This window comes from Exophiala spinifera (assembly GCF_000836115.1).
Source record: "Exophiala spinifera strain CBS 89968 unplaced genomic scaffold supercont1.5, whole genome shotgun sequence".
NCBI lineage: Eukaryota > Fungi > Ascomycota > Eurotiomycetes > Chaetothyriales > Herpotrichiellaceae > Exophiala > Exophiala spinifera.
In genome coordinates, this window is record NW_015622517.1 from 1,831,516 (window position 1) to 1,850,337 (window position 18,822).

At 51.9% G+C, this 18,822-nt stretch overlaps 6 protein-coding genes and 1 non-coding gene across 7 annotated transcripts; 1 reads left to right on the forward strand and 6 right to left on the reverse strand.

Annotated features, from left to right (window-relative positions):
- Nucleotides 1–367: 367 nt before the first annotated feature.
- PV08_07218 (uncharacterized protein) lies at nt 368–2,204 on the reverse strand (the record flags this gene model as incomplete). The annotated part of the gene is made up of 2 exons (XM_016381549.1): nt 368–667; nt 765–2,204. The coding sequence occupies 2 exons, from the start codon at nt 2,202–2,204 to the stop codon at nt 368–370; spliced, it is 1,740 nt and encodes a 579-aa protein (XP_016234651.1).
- A 1,732-nt stretch (nt 2,205–3,936) lies between these two features.
- Nucleotides 3,937–5,494, reverse strand: PV08_07219 (S-(hydroxymethyl)glutathione dehydrogenase; the record flags this gene model as incomplete). The annotated part of the gene is made up of 8 exons (XM_016381550.1): nt 3,937–4,046; nt 4,102–4,242; nt 4,303–4,345; nt 4,402–4,966; nt 5,021–5,156; nt 5,218–5,332; nt 5,398–5,412; nt 5,471–5,494. The coding sequence occupies 8 exons, from the start codon at nt 5,492–5,494 to the stop codon at nt 3,937–3,939; spliced, it is 1,149 nt and encodes a 382-aa protein (XP_016234652.1).
- Nucleotides 5,495–8,694: 3,200 nt separating this feature from the next.
- Nucleotides 8,695–8,889, reverse strand: PV08_07220 (mitochondrial import inner membrane translocase subunit tim9; the record flags this gene model as incomplete). Its single annotated transcript, XM_016381551.1, has 1 exon — nt 8,695–8,889. The coding sequence occupies one exon, from the start codon at nt 8,887–8,889 to the stop codon at nt 8,695–8,697; it is 195 nt and encodes a 64-aa protein (XP_016234653.1).
- A 1,352-nt stretch (nt 8,890–10,241) lies between these two features.
- On the reverse strand, nt 10,242–10,364 carry PV08_07221. Its single transcript has one exon. It is a non-coding gene; the product is annotated as a tRNA-Tyr (tRNA).
- Nucleotides 10,365–11,153: 789 nt separating this feature from the next.
- PV08_07222 (uncharacterized protein) lies at nt 11,154–12,364 on the reverse strand (the record flags this gene model as incomplete). The annotated part of the gene is made up of 3 exons (XM_016381552.1): nt 11,154–11,933; nt 11,992–12,179; nt 12,232–12,364. The coding sequence occupies 3 exons, from the start codon at nt 12,362–12,364 to the stop codon at nt 11,154–11,156; spliced, it is 1,101 nt and encodes a 366-aa protein (XP_016234654.1).
- Nucleotides 12,365–13,891: 1,527 nt separating this feature from the next.
- Nucleotides 13,892–16,208, reverse strand: PV08_07223 (uncharacterized protein; the record flags this gene model as incomplete). The annotated part of the gene is made up of 4 exons (XM_016381553.1): nt 13,892–14,279; nt 14,326–15,137; nt 15,186–15,794; nt 15,843–16,208. 4 exons carry the CDS (start codon nt 16,206–16,208, stop codon nt 13,892–13,894), a joined length of 2,175 nt encoding a protein of 724 aa, XP_016234655.1.
- A 919-nt stretch (nt 16,209–17,127) lies between these two features.
- Nucleotides 17,128–18,495, forward strand: PV08_07224 (tubulin gamma chain; the record flags this gene model as incomplete). Its single annotated transcript, XM_016381554.1, has 1 exon — nt 17,128–18,495. The coding sequence occupies one exon, from the start codon at nt 17,128–17,130 to the stop codon at nt 18,493–18,495; it is 1,368 nt and encodes a 455-aa protein (XP_016234656.1).
- Between the last annotated feature and the right edge of the window lie 327 nt (nt 18,496–18,822).

An 18,822-nucleotide genomic window follows, 5' to 3' on the forward strand; every position in this document is an offset into this window, starting at 1 on the left:
TCGGTTGGTGGTAGGTAAGTCGGTTGGTGGTAGGTAAGTCGGTTGGTGGTAGGTAAGTCGGTTGGTGGTAGGTAAGTCGGTTGGTGGTAGGTAAGCCTGTAGCTCGTGGTTGGCGGTTGGTATGTGTAGGTGAATGGTCAGTAATCCGCGTAGAGACATATAATGTAGTTTGCTTCTTGTACGAGCAACCGAGCTTGTACTACTCTCTCGCGGTCGCAAATCCCAGCGTGACGCATATCCGGTTCGACATTTGTTTTTACACTGGCGGCCTTTTCTTCTTGTCGTTGTGTTCCAACACCGCCCATTTCGTCATCTCATCATTTTCCATCTCAGGATGGATGGCGGAATGACTGATCGACTCACTCCTTCAGCCATCCTGAGACTGAAAAGACCCGCGACCTTCATATGACCTCGATGCACTGACACAACGACACAAATCTGCCGGTGGTGGCGGTGACGACGGCGGCGGTAGTGGCGGCATGGCAGTCGTTTCGTCTTCGCAGCCACTGAGTCCGCCGGACACCAAAGGTGGATTCTCCGAGTAGACTGGTAAAGTGGCATTCCCGTCACACAATTTACACGTCAAGATCTGGATGGGCATTCGTATTCGGATCTGGAATTGTTTGCGATCGTTTTCGTTGACTTGAACATGTGCGGCGATGGTTATCTGTGACCACAAAGAAACACACTCAAGGTTAGCAAAATATGTACCGTAGACACACACATGGCCTGTATAGCCAGGGTTGGTAAAACTTGGGACTCACCGAAAGATAATGCCGGACGTATAAACACTTGTACGCCGTATCTGCGTCGATCTTCGAACACGAGGGTATATTCAAGAGGGCCTTTTCGTGTAGATATTGGTAATCCGGATCCGTCCCAGTACCACCTCCACCGCCATCGGTAACGTACTCGTGATGCGACAGCGACCGATGCAACCACATATCGTCACCTTCCTTCTTCTCAATCACCACGCCACTGGCGTACGACGGGGCCATTTTCTCACCCGCGGCACTGATCCGTCTGAGTGCCCTCTGATGCAAGGGATCCCGCTTCGCACGATTCGTGTACAGCACGGCCTTGGTGCGCGATTGTTCACGATAAGCCAGTCCGTTACGTGTTTGATACTGCATGTCTTCAACCAGAGACACGTTGATACTCTGCCATGACCGATCGGGAGGGGAGGCGATCTTGATGGTCATCGGTAATTGACCGCCTACTCGGCATGATTTGGCCGCCAGGTTGAAACTGTAGCGGAGGCCGTGTAGGAGGCCATGGACTTCGTACGGCTCCGAGAGCTCTAGGGAGCACACGCACGGGATGCGCACGAGGGTGACGGGTTGCGTCAGGGTCGCGGTCGACGAGTATTGTCCTCCCTCCCCGGCGCCCGCGGCTGCGAGAGCCGTTAATGTATACGACAGCTTCCCCAATGGTAGGTTGATCGACTCGGGTAGCCAGCTTTCAAGAGGTCGTTCAAACGGGAAACTGTATTGCCCTGGCTCGAATCTCCGGGTATGTTGTTTCGCATTGCGATTTGTGGTGGAGGTGGTGGCGGCTGTCGTCGTCGCCGTGATGTCGTCGACTACCGAATTCTTATCTGTCCGTAGAAAATTCCACGTCTGTTGCACCACCTCTTCTCGAAATACCTTGTGCAGTTTCCGGACGCGCCATGCTTCAGGCCAGATGGTCTCGTTCTCTCCCCGAAAGTTCAGTCTCAAGGCGGACAGGGTCGTCGGCTTCAAGATGGTCAGATTCATCACGCCTCTGAGAACGGTAGACCTGTGTTCGGAGTTGTGCGGAAAATCGAATCCTTCCAGGTACAGAATCGGCTCGGCCAGCTCAAGAGACAATGTGAAGCCATCGGCGACTGCCATTGTCTGGTCAGCGGCCTGGTCTTTGATGTTTGGTAGACCTCTGGCAGTGGCTCCCGACCGTGGTGGTGATGGGTGACCATGCCTGGCCTGGCCAGAGGGTCTCTTCTGTTGCTGCTGCTTCTCTCCATCCTCGCCGCCGCTCGACTTGGTTTTGTTGCTCGGGAGAGCGATCTTGCTGGTAAAAGGCGACAGCCAGGAGTCGACACTAGGAAGAGCCTGAGGTCTCGATTGGAAGTAGACCTCGTTGTCCTTACTGGCCTCGTGGTGCTTTCTGGTGGAAACGAAGAGACGACCTTCGATCGCCGAAGTGACCTCCTTGTAACCTTCCATGCTTCTCGGTCCTGATTTTGCACACACTTAGCGCTGGTTGCCGGTGCCTCGTATCGAAGTCCTATTGTACTGGTTTTGAAATGTACAGCAAGTACTTGGCCGCCCACTTCCGACCTCTTTGCCGATCAACGCTGAACAAAAGAATTGCTCACGAAATTAGGAGCCATTGCCTTCCATTTCTTCCGCTGTCAGGTCAGGACAGGGCAGAGGTCGTTGCAGGGGTTTCGCAATTGACCGTAAACGCGTAATGTTAGCTGGGCGACAGCACGGGTGCGCCTGGCAGTCAAAAATGTCTTGACATATGGACTTTTACTGTCAACGCCACGAACACAAGAGAGACGACGCTGGGTTTGGCAACAAGGCAGGACGAAGGCACACAAAAGCAAGGTCGCGTCTTCAAAAAGAAAAGCTGACGAGCCGTGGCATGGGCATTGGCATGGGCATACTGTACATTAGGCATGTGCAGTGGGCGTGGGCGCGGGCTGAGGCAGCACCGGGCTTGAATAATTAAGGCGTCTCATCCGAGCTCACTAGTACCTCGACTACCTCGCAGATGGTTTAGCCATGGAGGTTGCAACGTGAGGTCCGGAATCGTTGGGAAGATGGTAAAATGGGGATGTGTGGTTCCTTGATCCTTGGGCTCGGAAGCTCCCGAGACCGAAGCTGCTTGTCCGGAGGAGATAAGCGCATGAGAACCACGCACAACTTGCAAGGGTCGAGGTGGCATTAATTACTCTACATTAGCCAAAAGTCACGCAATCCCTGGAGCGCCGACGGACACGCGCAGGGGCAGTTCTTACACCCTCGGATCAGTTACCTTTCTGGGGTACACACGTGCCTTTGATCGCATACTAACTACTGTATAATCGCCTACTACTTGTAACTATAGTCATGACAGACTCGACACAATTGGCCTCAGCAGCTTTGCGGGTTTTATCAATGGGCATAGTAAGTACTCCGTATAAGCTGCCGAATAAAGCTCCCACATTGGGTATACCTGAGAAGCCAAGGGGCCAATGAAAAATCAGAAAACGGGCAGTATGTCTGACTGGCCAGGCGAGGAACTACGATTCCGTCTTGCATAAAACACCCTGTCAGTTCAGCATACTGTACTACCTAAAGCCGGCATTCGTCATTCCTATCTCTAGGTACCTGATGTCACTACGTCGTAGTATAAATGGTAAGCCTGGACTCCGCAGCTTTTCCCCCCTTCAACTCCGCGTAAATCCCGGATCGTGGTGATCAGCCGATCAACCCTCTCGGAGCTACGGACGTCAGAGCCGTGAACGAAGCACGCAACACCCTGCACAGCGCGCGGGTAGATATGTCATGGCCGGGCCAGCACAATCAGACACCGAAATGGCGAACACGACACCTAAAGGTTAGACCGCGGCGACCGGAACACAAAAAACCATGCCGGCTGATGTACTGGTGAAGTCAGGTTCGAGTATATTCAGTGCTTTTGCTGCCCTTGGTGCCGCCTCTATGGACATTCTCAGCGCGTTGTTCCCTCACACTCTGTCCACAAAATGCAAAGTTACAATGGGCCGTCTGAATTGAACACCCCAGTTTTTCCCTCCATTGAAGTGCCTCTGATTAGCTCCTGGCCTCATAACCGTACCGAGAGCGGAGTACTGGTCTGCTTCATAGCCTCGGAGTTGCAGGGGGGCCCTTGTGGATCAGGTCAGTAGGGTAGATGCCTGGGTTCTGCATGGGGACCTACCGAGTGTAGCTACAACGTCCTCATGTCCACGACGCAGCGAATGCAGTCGCCGGCGTGCATGTCGTGGAATGCGTCGTTGATCTTGGAGAGAGGCTGTCGGTGGGTAATGAATTCGTCAACTGCAACGGATTAGTACACCAGCATCCAAGTAGCAAGGCGATTTGAAGTGGTTACCCTTGAGCTTGCCGTCCATATAGTCTGCAACGAGACCTGGGAGCTGAGATCGGCCCTTGACACCGCCAAAGGCACAGCCTCGCCACACACGACCGGTGACGAGCTGGAATGGTCTGGTGGAGATCTCGGCACCAGCGGGAGCTGTGAGATACGGTTAGACACATAGAACAGCAACACTGCAGCTGGAACGATAAGACTTACCGACACCGATGATGATAGATTCACCCCAGCCCTTGTGGCATGCCTGTGCAACTGGTCAGAAATGGCCTGCCGTTAAACCGAAAAGAAGACAACACCCACCTCGAGAGCAGCTCTCATGACACCGACGTTGCCGGTGCAGTCGAAAGTGTAGTCGCAGCCACCGTCGGTCATCTCGATCAGCTTCTCTTGGATCGTCTGGCCGTTCAGCTTGGTGGGATTGACAAAGTCGGTGGCTCCGAATTTTTGGGCCCATTCTTCCTTCTTGTCGTTGACGTCGACGACGATGATCTTGCCGGCCTCGTTCTTGACCGCACCCTGGATGACAGAGAGACCTACACAGCCCGCTCCGAAGACGGCGATGTTGGATCCCTTTTCGACCTTGGCGGTGATGACAGCGGCACCGTATCCGGTGGTGATACCGCAACCCAACAGACACGTTCGGTCCATGGGAGCCTTGTCGGTGATGGCGACCACGGAAATATCGGCCACGACGGTGTATTGAGAGAATGTTGACGTGCCCATGAAGTGCAGGAGGTCCTTGCCCTTGCACTTGAATCTGGACGTGCCGTCGGGCATGACACCACGGCCTTGCGTGGCTCGAATCTTGCCGCACAAGTTGGTCTTGCCCGATTTGCAGAACTTGCATTCTTTGCATTCAGGTGTGCTGTCACAGGTCAGATGGTGTCGGCTCCGGGAGGGAGAGAGATGCTCAGCGTACTAAAGAGCGACGACGGTGTCGCCGGGCTTGACGTTGGTCACACCCTCGCCGACGGATTCGACGACGCCCGCGCCCTCATGTCCGAGGACGATGGGGAAGGCACCCTCGGGATCCTTTCCGGAGAGGGTGTATGCATCTGGTGACATGAATTTAGTTGTTTCATTCTCCGCCTTTTTCTGATTATGTCGTTTACACACCGGTATGGCAGACACCAGTGTAGTATATCTGGATTCGCACCTCATGGGCCTTTGGCGGTGCTACCTCGATGTCCTCGATGGTCAGGTCCTTGCCGGCATCCCAGGCAACGGCAGCCTATACAAGAGTCAAAAAGGTCGTCGGGTCGTCCGCGTTGGACAAGAGGGTTTCGGGTCCCGCACCTTGCACGTAATGGTCTGGTGTCGCGACACTGTCAGTATCAATGTGGCCGTCGGGGTTCTCGATGTCACATACCTTTCCAACGGTACTGGCAGACATTTTGAGCTGTATGGACTGTGTGATTTCAGACGGAGACTCTAGAAGACAGGGAGAGGAGAAGGTGAACAGCGACGACAAGAAACGAGCACACGGGAATATGTCATTGAGAATCTGCTGCCGAAGTGGGGTTGTTGTTTATGTACGGGGAGCTTTCTGCGATGTGGTGGGGAGATTCTTCTGTGGTGCAGTCAGTGCGAATAGGAGCACGTAGATGTGCCTGGTAAATCATTTTGCCAGAGTCACGAACAAACTCCGAAGGCTTGTGCATGTTCCGACCTGCTGGTGTCCTCGTCTTTGTATAGCTTGCCGGCCCCGCGCTGTCTTGGTGGTCGAGCCCATTGTGCTAGAGTCTAGACAGGCGCTTCTATTCGCTTTTCTCGGGACAATTCGCATCCTGCAAAATCTCTGATCATCCTCGGCGCCTCTCGAGACATGCCCAAACAGAGCGAGCGCAATAACAGTTTACGCCTTGCAGCCTTTGCTGCCCAGAACTTGGGAAGGTCAAGGCTAATGTGGCGCCTCTTCCCCTCCCGGCCCGGAGAAAATCGCCAGTTCCGGAAAAAGCATACGAGCAAGGCTCCGACGACTACGTTCCTTGGGTCCCATGCCGAATACTGCATACGGACACACGCGAGACTCTCACTGGGCCTAAATGCACGTTAAGACATCATTCATTATCATTCATTCAGCCAAATACATAACTTTTCGAGCAATGATGCTCTGTAGACGGCAAAACCATCATATAACCAGTCTCATCCCGCTGCTGATCGCCGCCATCTTAACCCCATCCGAAGATTGGCCCAGCCCCTTGCACCTGCTCTATCCCACAACTGGAAAGCTCCCGCCTTGTCCGTAGACATGAATCCACTGGTCCAGAAAATGAAAAAGGGCGTACGTATCGTCCTAGAGAGTAATGAAGCTTCACGCCTTTCAGAAGAGACGTCTTCATCAGGCCGACGAGGTTACCGAGAGAATATGACGACGACAGGCCTGCTTGTTGTCAGTACTTCTCATATCAAATGATGGTGTCCTGGGAAACTTACCTGGAAACGACCGCATAAAATCACCACATACCATCCAACACCAATTGTGAGTGGGAAGTATTTTGTCGGCCGATTTCCCTGCAGCGTGGATCACGATCGCCATGCACGCACGGTCAAACAGAGAGGTCGAGTATTCAACCCAGAAGGAATCGGATCCTAGCCCATGCTTGAGTAAAATTTGTACGATTTGTTTCGGTGTCATGGTCTTGCCTTTTACAGGACCGTTGCGGTGTCCCCGGATTCTCTGCACCGTTTCAAAACTTTGCGGATCGCGATATCCTGGCTTTTGTAACTTGTTGTCAAACTCAAAATTTGTCAGGCCTTCGGCACCGATGATGCAGGTCACAATGACCTCGTTCTGCCCATTTCTGACCGTTATCTTGATTGGACAGAGAGGCAATCCCTTCCTTGTTATCGGCACGCTCTCGAAGTCGGCGATGAAGATCTCGTGAGGATTGGTCTGCTGGAGCGACTACTTCATTGCCATAGCCATTAGAGCCAAGGGCCGGCGCGAGACGTGATCATGAAGTGTTGCGCGGTTGTGGACTTTTGACGCAATGCCGACCCGCTCCATTTTCTTGCTGGTACCATCCTCACAAACAGCCTTAAGTCCAAATTCGAAAGGAAATGGACTTGAACATGATGTGTTGGTTGAAGAATCGGTTATCCCGCACAAAGCACAGATAGAATGGTGGATTGGTCTTCTGTACAAGGGGTTGCTGGGTGAGTGACATCAAAAGACGCAACATTCAACACATGGTCTCCTCAACTGTAAAGAGCTTCTTGAGGGGCACAAAGAGCAGCCTCGTTGTGTCAGCCCCAAGAGGTGGTTGAAGTAGCCCTTCAGGTGTTGTCGGCGTTATCATCGACCTCGGCATTTCATTTGAGATGAACATATGGTCACTGTTACTCCAGCGGCGACCCTTAGCCGTACCAGGTGTTGTTCACCACGACGGAGATGGCTTCCAACATGGCACGGATTCTGTCAGGGGAGTTAGTTTCAAATGAATCTGGGGGATTGGGGACAACAGACCGTGCGGTAGCTCAAAGGCTTTGTATATATATAGACACGGTGGTAGTCTGACTTGGTCCCAGGTTGGTACCCCGAGGGGTAAGGGAGATAGAGGAAGGGACGAGAAAGTACGGGAAAGGGTCTGTGAGATTTATATATATGCAGCCATTCAACCAACGGGCGACGCTTTGGCAGTAAATAGATAGGCAGATCTATTTTCTGCGTGGTTATTGGGCAAGATCGAGTGAGATAGTGACATGGCCAACAATGAAATTTTACATTGTTTGCCTGTGGCACTTCATGGGCAGTGATGAGGGCCACAACGGGCTTGCTCATAAAGCCCCATTCAAGCACAATGGCCCATTCAAGCAGGACCTGTGTATGCGATGGATTCAAGGTAGTTGCTGCTTTTGACAATGGAATAAGTGATAGAGACTCACCTCAGTGTTGCGACCCTCTCACGGAGCCCAAGTGCTGGCCCGAATCCTGGTTTTCACGAGCCGAAGCTGCCCAAAGCTGTAATCCAGGGATGAATTCTTGATTTTCTGTGGTGGCGTCACGATGTTATTCATGCTCACAAGTGATCATAGAAGAGCAAGGATGGAGAAGAAGAAAGCCCAGTAATCATGACTGCTTTGAGTGTGCTCTCGCGTTCACACGTTCTCCTTTTGCGGAAAGCTACCTTGCCGGCGATGCTGGACATTGAGCACTTTTTCGCCGTTGGATCAGCACCATCAACCTGACTACGAAATACATAGATGCCTTGCCTGGAGATAGTGAACTGAGAGGCCGCGCAAAATGTCTTGCATATCCGGGTTCACAAAGCACAGACCTTCTGTCAGTTAATGATGTTGGGTGCTGTGGTGTTTGAACTCAATGCAGCTGTTGTATTGTACAGACGATCATGTACCATTGAGTAAGAGAGGTGTTCGACCAAGCCCTACTTACGGAGTAGGGAGTATGCATTTCGAAATCGCTGGAGAGATATCGATCGAATAGTAAGAAACGCCATTAGCCCAGACCCTTATCCCATCAATGTCCAGCTACATCAGCCGGCGGACCAAGATCCTCTTTTTTCAAATCTCCGTATTGTACAATTGGCGTACTACTTTTCAATCAAGGTGTACCAAGAGTGACCGTGACTTTTATCTACCTCCAATGTTGCCAGCCTGCATCATTGCCGCGTTTTGCTCTTGGAATCGTTCGCCTATCCGCTCGTTGCTTCTCATGTATTTGTCGACGCATTTCATGACGCAGGACTCTTCCCGGGAGATGAGAGATTTGGTAGTGAAGTCGTTGACGCAATGGTCGAAGCATCGTTGCACCAGTTTGGAGTACATCTTCATACCGTTCCAAAAAGTCAGCTGGCGGCGTCCATGATCCATGCGAAATCACCGAGGGCAGGAAGCGTTCGGGGAGGAATTACCGTCATGAATTCCTTCATCTGCTTTCTTTCCATCCGAGAGTTCAACTCTCTCTGCTCTGCTGCTGTGAGACTACATTCGAACCATCAGTGAGCTGTGTCTGCGCATGTTGAAGAGTGGCCGTACCCGTCCATTTTGATTGAAGCTAGCTTTGAACAAGAAAGAGTCCGTGACAAGTTCCGTCTGCAGGGTCTCAAAATATTCAGGCCGGAGGTAGGATCCTTGCAATGGCAATCTGGATTTTGTCGGGATGGATGAACTTCAATTGTACACTCCGTCGGTTGCTCAAGTCATGGCTTGGAGAAAACTGCGGTCCCGGCTTGGGGCAGTCAAAGGGGACACGTGACCTTCCCTGTATTGGGCCCCAGGCCATGCCGCCCTACGCTCAACACGCTTGGCGCTACAGTGCCTTGCAGCCCTCAAAGACCAACCCAAACCCCAATCTCTTATCCGCACTCGTACGTAAACCCCAACATCTCGAAGCCCAAAACCACGAAGTCGCAACCACAACATTTCATCCTTGTTCTACCACTCTGAATCTGTGACTGCATTGGTCGGGTATGATCAAAGGTGAAGGACACTGCAGGTTTACACAAGGACCTTGACTGACAACTCTTGTAGGGTAGGTAATTTCCGCACCTGGAGCGAGCAGGCTTCTGAATACCTAGGGATTGACCGTTTGCAACAGACGCGTCTCACCAGTGTAAACAATCACATCCTGTGAATGCACAAAGAGGTTTGTCTCTGCAGAAATGTGTGCATTGCGTCTCACTCATCGAGGATCCTATCCGTTGCCTTGACCTCAAGTCCTCGATGAAGCAAAGCGCTGCAGTGACATCCATGTTGCAGCCAAAACATGCCGCCATCTTGTTGACTGAGCAGGGGTGTCTCTTGTGAATGAACATTCACTTCTTTCGGTGCCACACAATCATTCACTCACTCACGATTCGCATAATCAGTAAGATTTCCCACTGACAACATTATACATTTTGAGAGTGATAATCAATGTTAACCTTTATAGATTTTCCAAAGTGGAAGCAGATCAATTTGAAGTTTTATGTAATGATTATGATGATATAATAATATCATCTAAAGGTAAGTAAAGTGATAAGTGATTATAGTTATAATATATATAATATTAAGAAGATTAGTATACTAACTTTAATAGTCGCAGCATTATAAATATTAAAGTTATATACTCTTTTATTAGAAGAAATCTTTTTATATCAAGACTTCTTTATATGCTGAAGCAAAAACATAGCAACATCTCTCCCGAACCGGAATCGAGCCGGTGACCTTTCGGTAATATTGGTCTGAAATTGAAATTTGAAATTTCAATTGCAAATTAGACAATTACAGCCGAACGTGATAGCCAACTACACCATCGGGAGTGTCTGTTTGTTGAAGGAAAATTCGACTCACCTCATATTATTCAATCAAATTTTTCGCTGCTAGTGCCGGGAACTAGGCGTTGATCTTAGCCAAAACGGTTCAACTACAAGGTTGCTCCACAGGGAAGGCTCGGCGTTATCTCCCGCCTAAGACGACCGCCTAGGGCGGCCATTGCCCTTAAGAGTCCTGTTAAAGTACTTCGTATCACTATACACTTGCAATCTTCCTCGTTTAACAATTACAGTGTCGCTGGGATTTGTCCTGGATCTGGAGGCCCAACCATACCCTGAGCCGCGGCCGATCTCGTGGAACGCGGGAAGGTGGTCGAGACGTACATAGGTACGGAATATGTAGATTATATTACTCGAATTTTACCTCGCGGGGCGTCTGGTAGCCTGCACTTGTAGGCCCTCAAACGGGTCTCCAGGATCGCGAGAGGTGGAAAACGGTGATGAGAGCGATCATCTATATCTGCAGAGACACTGCTTGGGACGGCGATTACTTTTCACTCTTTTGCAACTCCCAAACCTACAAGGCAACTGGCAACATCGGTCTCTAGAGTCCTCGGCATTTTCAGTGAGAGAGGAATGGACAAGTCTAATCTAGATCTACACCGGTACATCTGGGATGGCGGAGCGGACACTAACTACTCGCCAGCCAAACCACTCTTGTTCCTCTGTTTATTAACCCGCGCAGCTCACTTCCTGCTTTCCCACATTGATCCCCTCCCGACCAACCAGAACATCTGGGTGAGAAGGTCTTCACGCCGCTCACATGACTGTGGTGGCCTAGCCATGTAACTCATCAATTGCCAATGTTGCTTTGGCTCTCAGGTCGTGCTCCTTGATATAAGCCTCGACCGTCTCTGGAAACCTTCGCCGAAAGGTGCGCGAAAACAAGGTGATCAGGATCCAGACCCAGATGGTTTTCAGCCATTGCATGACCGTTGGCCTCGCGGTCTTCTTCGCCTTCTTGTCATCCCAGTCGTCGCAGATGCGGCGGAACAGTTCGGGGTTGTCTGTGATGACGCCGTCCACGGCGCGGTGGATGCACCAAGTCATCAAGTTGGGTTCGTCGACGGTCCAGACAAAGAGTGGCCGTTTCTGTTTGCGCACGTCGCGCATGAAGCGAGCGCCAACGGGACCCAGAAGGGAGTAGAGGAGCATGTTGAAGCCCACGTGGGGCACTTTGAGATACTCGCGCGCCATGGTCGTCGAAAAGCCAATGTGCGCAACGGGGAAGTCGGGCACGTATTTCGTGCACAGCGAGAGGAACTTGGGAACCCAGATGCCCATCAGCACTCGCTCCTCCCAGGCTCGCGCGCCGGGATGGACGGACGCCAGTGTCTGCGCAATCAGTCTCATCACATCGTCGGCGTTGTTGTCAACCTTGATGTCGAAGAGGAGCCATATGTGTTCTAGACCGGGCTGGGCGACGTACTCGAGGAGATCGACGAGTCGTGGCATCGGCTCGTGTGGCTCTTGTACGGTGCGAAGCCCCGAGAGATAGTCCCAGTCGCAATCGATAATCTTCTCCTGCTGTCCAAAACACCGCTTGAGATCGGGATCCTGAGGAGATAGGGTTAGTCAACAGGTCGAATGCACCCGAGAACTCTTTTGTTCGTACATGTGAGAGAACCACAACACCGTCCTTCGTTAGGTGGATGTCCGTCTCAATAGCGTGACTCCCGACCTCGACAGCGCCCCGGAACGCCTTCATCGTGTTCTCGGGGTATTTCGTCTTGTACCCACGGTGGGCTATGGTTTGAGGGAGCCTCTCAGTTGTTTTGTAGGGTCTTGCCCACGTCCAACTTGCTGCGTGGTTTGTCAGATCAGAGCTATGAAGAATGGAGTTTAGCTGGCTTACGCTGTGGGAATTGATGTTTGGTCTCCTCTCTTGGGCCATTAATGCCGTATCCCGTTGTCAGTTCGTCTTGAGCGTCGTTGTCCTTTCTCAACAATGGCGTGTGAGCGTCGGTCGGGGGGCTTCCTTGCTTCATCGTGTGCAAGTACACCTTGGGCACGCAGGTTGATTGCCTTCTAATCCCTGAGGAATGTAGTAAACAAGTCGGTCGTATGGCCACGCGTCCAAGTCATAAAGATTGTGCCATTAAATCCGAGAAGCCCGATCGGTTTGTTGAAAGTGCCTTGTAAGGTGTCACGAAGCCATATTCAACAGGTCACAAGGGCGAAATCTCCACCACGTCCATCCGAATGCAAATGAACACGCACTCGATATGATGGAACAGACAGACAAGAGGACAATGTAGGAAAGAATTAAAGTCCGATATTGATGTCAAGATGCGCGCATATCAGGCGGCCACATTCAAGGTCAAATACCGGTGAGATCGATCGGAAAACGCGGGTTGCAACAGGGGGCTTGTATTATCGGGCATACACTAACTAAGTCAGAGGCGAAGCGACTGTTGCGACATCCGTTTTAGGGCCTGATCAGGAGCCAAAGGAGGCGACATCCATTACTCGTACAGTATGGCCCGTGGTCACCCAGCTGTAGCACATGAAACGGCAAGCCGGCGGTTAGAGTTCCAGTTGAACGAGAAAGCCACTCTGACTGCAACAATAAGAAAAAAGGGACTGCTGCCCATGTTCGCGCAGCACCGGGTCTAGAAGGCCCAGAGGCCCGAGAAGCGATTCGGCTACACGGGCATCCGAAGGCTTCTTCTGCAGCCGTGGCGCCTTCGCCCAAGCTTCGGGGCGAGAGTGCTTGTGCTTGAGCTTCTAAAATCGACTCCAGGGCGTCTGGATGGACTCGCTGGCCCACAAGGGCCACACATGGGAGGCCTGAGAAATATGCCGCAGTCTCGCAGATGCCACCATTTGCAACACCATCTTTGTTTGGTGCGCTTGTTTTCAGAGCCTCTGCGACGACCACTGACTTCGATCTCACAATACAAGTTGCACCAATCCCACAGCATGATTGAGAGCTCCGTGTTGCCAACAATAGGACTGAATGGAGGCCACGACACGTTGATCAACACAGACATCTCCCGTGTTTCCCTCAAACTAGGTAGGCTGCCGGAATCAGCGTCTTTGACACCTCGCCTCTGCTACATGTCTCTGCAAGTTGCAGGTGTTCAGCTGTGTCATGGCAAGACTACTTTCGAGTCTCCCTTCACTGTGTTTGCCGACAATTATAACTCCTCGTCCTGTCACTGAGCGCCATCCACGAGCCACTGGAATGTCTGGGGTGATCCGCCATGCTCTTCGTGTGCACGCAAAAACTCTAGTGAGATACTTCCTGGCTTCGCAATAATGACTAGAAGTCGATCTGTTTCTTCTATCGAGGCAACAGAAACAGCTCATCGCGTTCAATATTTCTGGAAAGTGCCCATCTCGGTGAGACCTAAAATGTCTATCTGATCTCGGAAGGCAAGGCTATCAATCATCTAACCAGGCCAGCTTCAGCTGCTGTTCTCCTGCCGACAGCAAAGAAATATCCGTCTCGCAACGACATGATGTTTTAGACATGAGGTGGAAAAACCCCAGAACCTCCTCCAACAGAGGTATTATTTCAGGATCTTTCTAGCCTCTTCAAGACTTGCAATTTCTTTCTTCAGCTGCATCCTTCTCCGCCGAGTGCCTTGATCCTCACCTGCGATGTTTTCCAGTTGCTCAGCACTGAGACCACTCACAAAAGTGGGAGAAAGCAGAGCCAAAGGAGTCGTGGGCCCGTTGATGAGAAAATGATCGGCGGCTTGCATGCAGACGTTGTCGACAAAACGTTTCCGGGCTACCTTGTAGTACGAGCACAGAATATCGTGAACGTCTTCGACGACATGCTCGGTGTTACTCATAGGGTGGGTGTTGTTGATGTCCTGGAGTCGAACTACCTCGCCGTGCTTGCAGTTATCAACTGACAACTTGGACATCCGAGCTTGCATTCTGTTCTGCCGGCTAGAAACTGATCAGCAGGGTTCCGCCAAAGGAGTGAGTGGGTTACCATTTCTGAAGATTTTCATTGAAGTAGTGATTCACTGTCATCGGAGTGCCCTCCAACTCGACAGTCAGCAGGAACTGGACATGATCGATGGCTTTCGTGTACCGTTCCACAAGGTTGTCCCATAGAGCAGAGATTAACTCAGATTTGACCGACTTTTCAGGACAGATCGCATCAAGAACCCGATCAATGAAACGGTGGACCATGGTCACAATATCACTGATATAGCCCAGGGCGATGGGTGTCCATTTCCTTGACTGGACTTTCAGCGTTGACGACAAAACGGCTGAGCCGAAAGTGCCCAGCTCGAAACCACGCGAACTTCGAAACACTCCCTGGAGCCACCGAGAGATTCCTGTTGTATTTGCGTTGGCGAGTTCTGCCTGTGGGCGGAGAATTTCCTCGATGTCCTCGCACTCTATCAGTTTTCGGATTTTGAATGTCACCCCGCTGTCAGAAGACGAGTCACCAACTGATTCAACTCCAGACTCATCACTATCCTCCTCTTCCTCGTGGTCCTCCACCTTGCCAGTAGCCTCAGATGTCAGAAACTGATACTCATGGCCATGGCGGCTCAATTCGCCAGAGAACTGTTCATTGCGTATGCTGACGAGACTGGCCAACCGAAGATCCATATCGTCGAAGAGTTCATCGCTGCCGTACTTGGCGTCGATGGACAAGGATACCTTCCGCTGGAATCGGGAAGCCAAGTCTACCAGGTACAGTAACTGCTTCTCGGTGGTGTCTCTCTCAGTTCCCAGATGGCCAAGCTTATCTTTGGCAGAAGTAAGCTTCCGTAGCGTCTCTTGCCTAACCTGAGAATATGGTCAGTGCAGCTCCATCGAGAAGGCAGTGTCTCTTACCTTTGGAAACTCTTGCCGCACAAGGTCGCTGAGAACGACCTGGATCCGCACCCTCAAGGCGTCTATGCCCTTCTTATCGAGATCGACATCTTTCCAGGGTGCAGAGATCGAGAAGAAATCTCGCTCCACGCTGCCACGGTTGAGTGAATCATCGGCCAGCTGCATCTGACCTGGATTGCGCACGACGTGCCACCCAAGCTTCAAAGGGTAAGCACGCCCTTCCAAGAGATCAATGACTCTTGGTTCAGCCCCGTGGTCGACCAGATCAGGTTTGGTGAGTACACCCAGTGTGCGTTTTCCATCGGGGTCGACATCCACCGCCATCTCGAGAATCTCCTGAGTTGCGACATCGACGTTGGCGGGAATGACGGTCAGCATTACCGATCGAGGGTTCTCCATGTAACCTTGGACCATGGCGCGCACGAGTGAGATGTCCTTCTTGGTAGTCAGACCTGGTGTGGTGTTTTTGAAGATACCCGGCACATCAATGACGCTGAGGTGCTCCTGTGTCGGACCACAGATCTCGAGTCGCAGGACATCGCGCGAAAACGTTGAGCCTGCGCTTGGGGAGCCGTCTTGGGGACGTGAGACGCCCATCACCTCGTGAACCTGCCCATTTGATGAGATCGTAAACACCTCTCTCGGCTAGTAACATACCTCATCCATGATCAACTTGAATGCCGCAGGGTCGAGCACATCCAGCTCTCGCCCGGACCAAGCTTGGAGATTTGCCTTGTGCTCTTCAGTTGCATCCACGCCAGGAATGATGGACACCGAGATCATTGTTTTGGTGGAGCGTTTGAAGATGATCTGTGTTGCAAATCTGGTGCAGAGCCCGCTGTCACGAGGCAGCGGGAATCCGATCATTCCTTCCAAGACACTGCTCTTCCCAGAGGATTGATCTCCGACCACAACGATCTGAGGCAAATTGACAATGTCGCCGACACCACAAGCGAAGAGCTTATCGATCTTTTCGAGACTGGCTGGATCGGCCAGGCCATATTTACCGCCCTCCATGGCCATCAGAGCGGATCACCCGAGACTGTATGGGACGTTCAAAGAAGTGTGCTAGTACGAAGAGAGGAGGGTTGTCATCGTGATAGAAGAAGAAGGCAGTGTTATATAGGCCAAGACCATTCACTTACCAGACCTTCAGCAACCTCATCGCAGTGAATGAATAGTCGATTAACTCTGCATGTCGCCAAGAGCGACACTTACAGACTCCGCTTTTGGACAGCCGGCAACTTACTTGATATACCAGCTACGATACTAATTGATTGGTATTTGCTGCAGGTCAACGGGCCGAGCGTATCAGCTTTCCGTGCCTACGTGCATTTCCAAAGAGATTTGCTGGTGAAAAAGCTTCATCAACATCCTAGGGTCAGAGATAAACGGCAGGCTCCCGTTGAAGTACATGTCACGCATGTTGGATGTGGGAAGATATCTTCTGGCAGCAGCTTCCTTGCTGTCCTTGCAAATGGAAGCAAGGCGGTTGGTCCGATGCGACCGGGCTGGGATGAGGCGGGAGCGGCGGCGAGAATTCCCGGCAGAAACGCTTGCTCCCAGGCGGTATGTAAAGATTGAAACCACAACCTGGACGTGCTGTAGAGAACTTTGTGTAAATCGCTACGGACATCTTTGTTAGCTGGGCAGGTACGATTCTTCAACAAGCTCCCACATTCTCATGCACGCCCGAAGCTACTCAAAACCGACGCCCCATTGGCCGTTGGGGGCGGCGAGACCCAGATGCCTAAAGGGGGCGATTTCTGTCCGTTTTGGGATTTTCATAGCACAACAGCCCCGTGCCCCCAACTCTCCCCCACTGTGGCCGGACGCGTGAAGGGTGATTGACCATCCACGCGCGTTGTTAATTGCTGGTTGTTTTGGCGGTGTCTTAAGCCTACATGCGACGGAGAACCCCCCATCCCATCACTGCGCAAACATGCCTCGCGAGATCATCACCATCCAAGCCGGTCAGTGTGGGAACGCAATAGGGTCGAGGTTCTGGCAGCAACTATGTCAAGAACACGGTATTAGCCGCGACGGCAACCTCGAAGACTTTGCGACCGAGGGCGGTGACCGCAAGGACGTCTTCTTCTACCAAAGCGACGACACTCGATACATCCCTCGCGCCATCCTCGTCGATCTGGAGCCACGAGTCATCAACAGCATCCAGCAAGGGCCCTACAAGAATATTTACAACCCCGAGAATTTCTTCGTGGGCGAACATGGCATGGGCGCAGGCAACAACTGGGCGGCGGGGTATGCCGCGGGTGAGAGGGTACAAGAAGAGATATTTGACATGATTGATCGAGAGGCCGATGGTAGTGACTCGCTCGAGGGTTTCATGCTACTTCATTCTATTGCTGGTGGTACCGGTTCAGGCCTGGGCTCATATCTGCTGGAACGAATGAACGATCGATTTCCCAAGAAGATCATCCAGACGTACTCGGTATTTCCCGACACGGCCATCGGCGACGTCGTCGTCAACCCTTATAACAGTCTGCTCACCATGCGTCGCTTGACCCAGAATGCCGATTCGGTGGTGGTCCTGGACAATGGCGCGTTGTCAAGGATAGCATCCGAAAGACTGCACGTGCCCGAACCCTCGTTCCAGCAGACGAACCAACTGGTCTCGACCGTCATGTCGGCCTCGACCACCACGTTGAGGTATCCCGGCTACATGCACAATGACCTCGTGGGCATTATCGCCTCGCTCATTCCCACACCGCGCTGTCACTTTCTTATGACCGCATACACCCCTTTTACGGGCGACAACGCGGAAGCGGCAGCAACTGTACGAAAGACCACCGTGCTGGACGTCATGCGTCGTTTGCTCCAGCCTAAGAACCGAATGGTGTCGATCAATCCGTCCAAGTCGTCCTGCTACATGTCCATTCTCAATATCATCCAGGGCGAAGCAGACCCTACGGACGTGCACAAATCGCTTTTGCGGATCCGCGAGCGACGAATGGCAAACTTCATCCCATGGGGCCCTGCCTCGATTCAAGTCGCACTGACCAAGAAGTCTCCGTACCTGCAGAATACCCACCGCGTGTCGGGACTGATGCTCGCAAACCACACTAGTGTCGCGACTCTATTCCGGCGTATCGTCGTACAGTATGACAAAATGAGGAAGCGGAATGCCTACCTCGAGCAGTACAAGAAGGAAGCCCCGTTTGCTGAAGGGCTGGGAGAATTCGACGAGGCCAAAGAAGTGGTGATGGGATTGATAGGGGAATATGAGGCCGCTGAGAAGGACGATTATCTGGATCCCGACGCTGGCGAGAAGAGGGCTGATGGCTCGTGAGATGGCGGACTTTGCTGAGTGTAGTGATATAAGCAGCTGCCTCACATTTCACACCTGGCGGCTGGACAACGACCCTCTTTTCAGCAACGGAAGTAACGTCTGAAATCAACAATTTACGGATCTTCATACAGCCAATTATGACTGGTAGTGACAGGCTATGGAACCAAGGACAGCCAGCAAACCCTACCTCCTTACTTCTCGATCCTACATTGTTTAATTGTGGTGGCAGAGCACGGCTATCAAAAAGTCAAGGCTGATTCGAGGATGCGACAGACAAGAAGGTGGAACCGGTCATCTGAAAAGGCATGATGGGCAATGATAGGATTA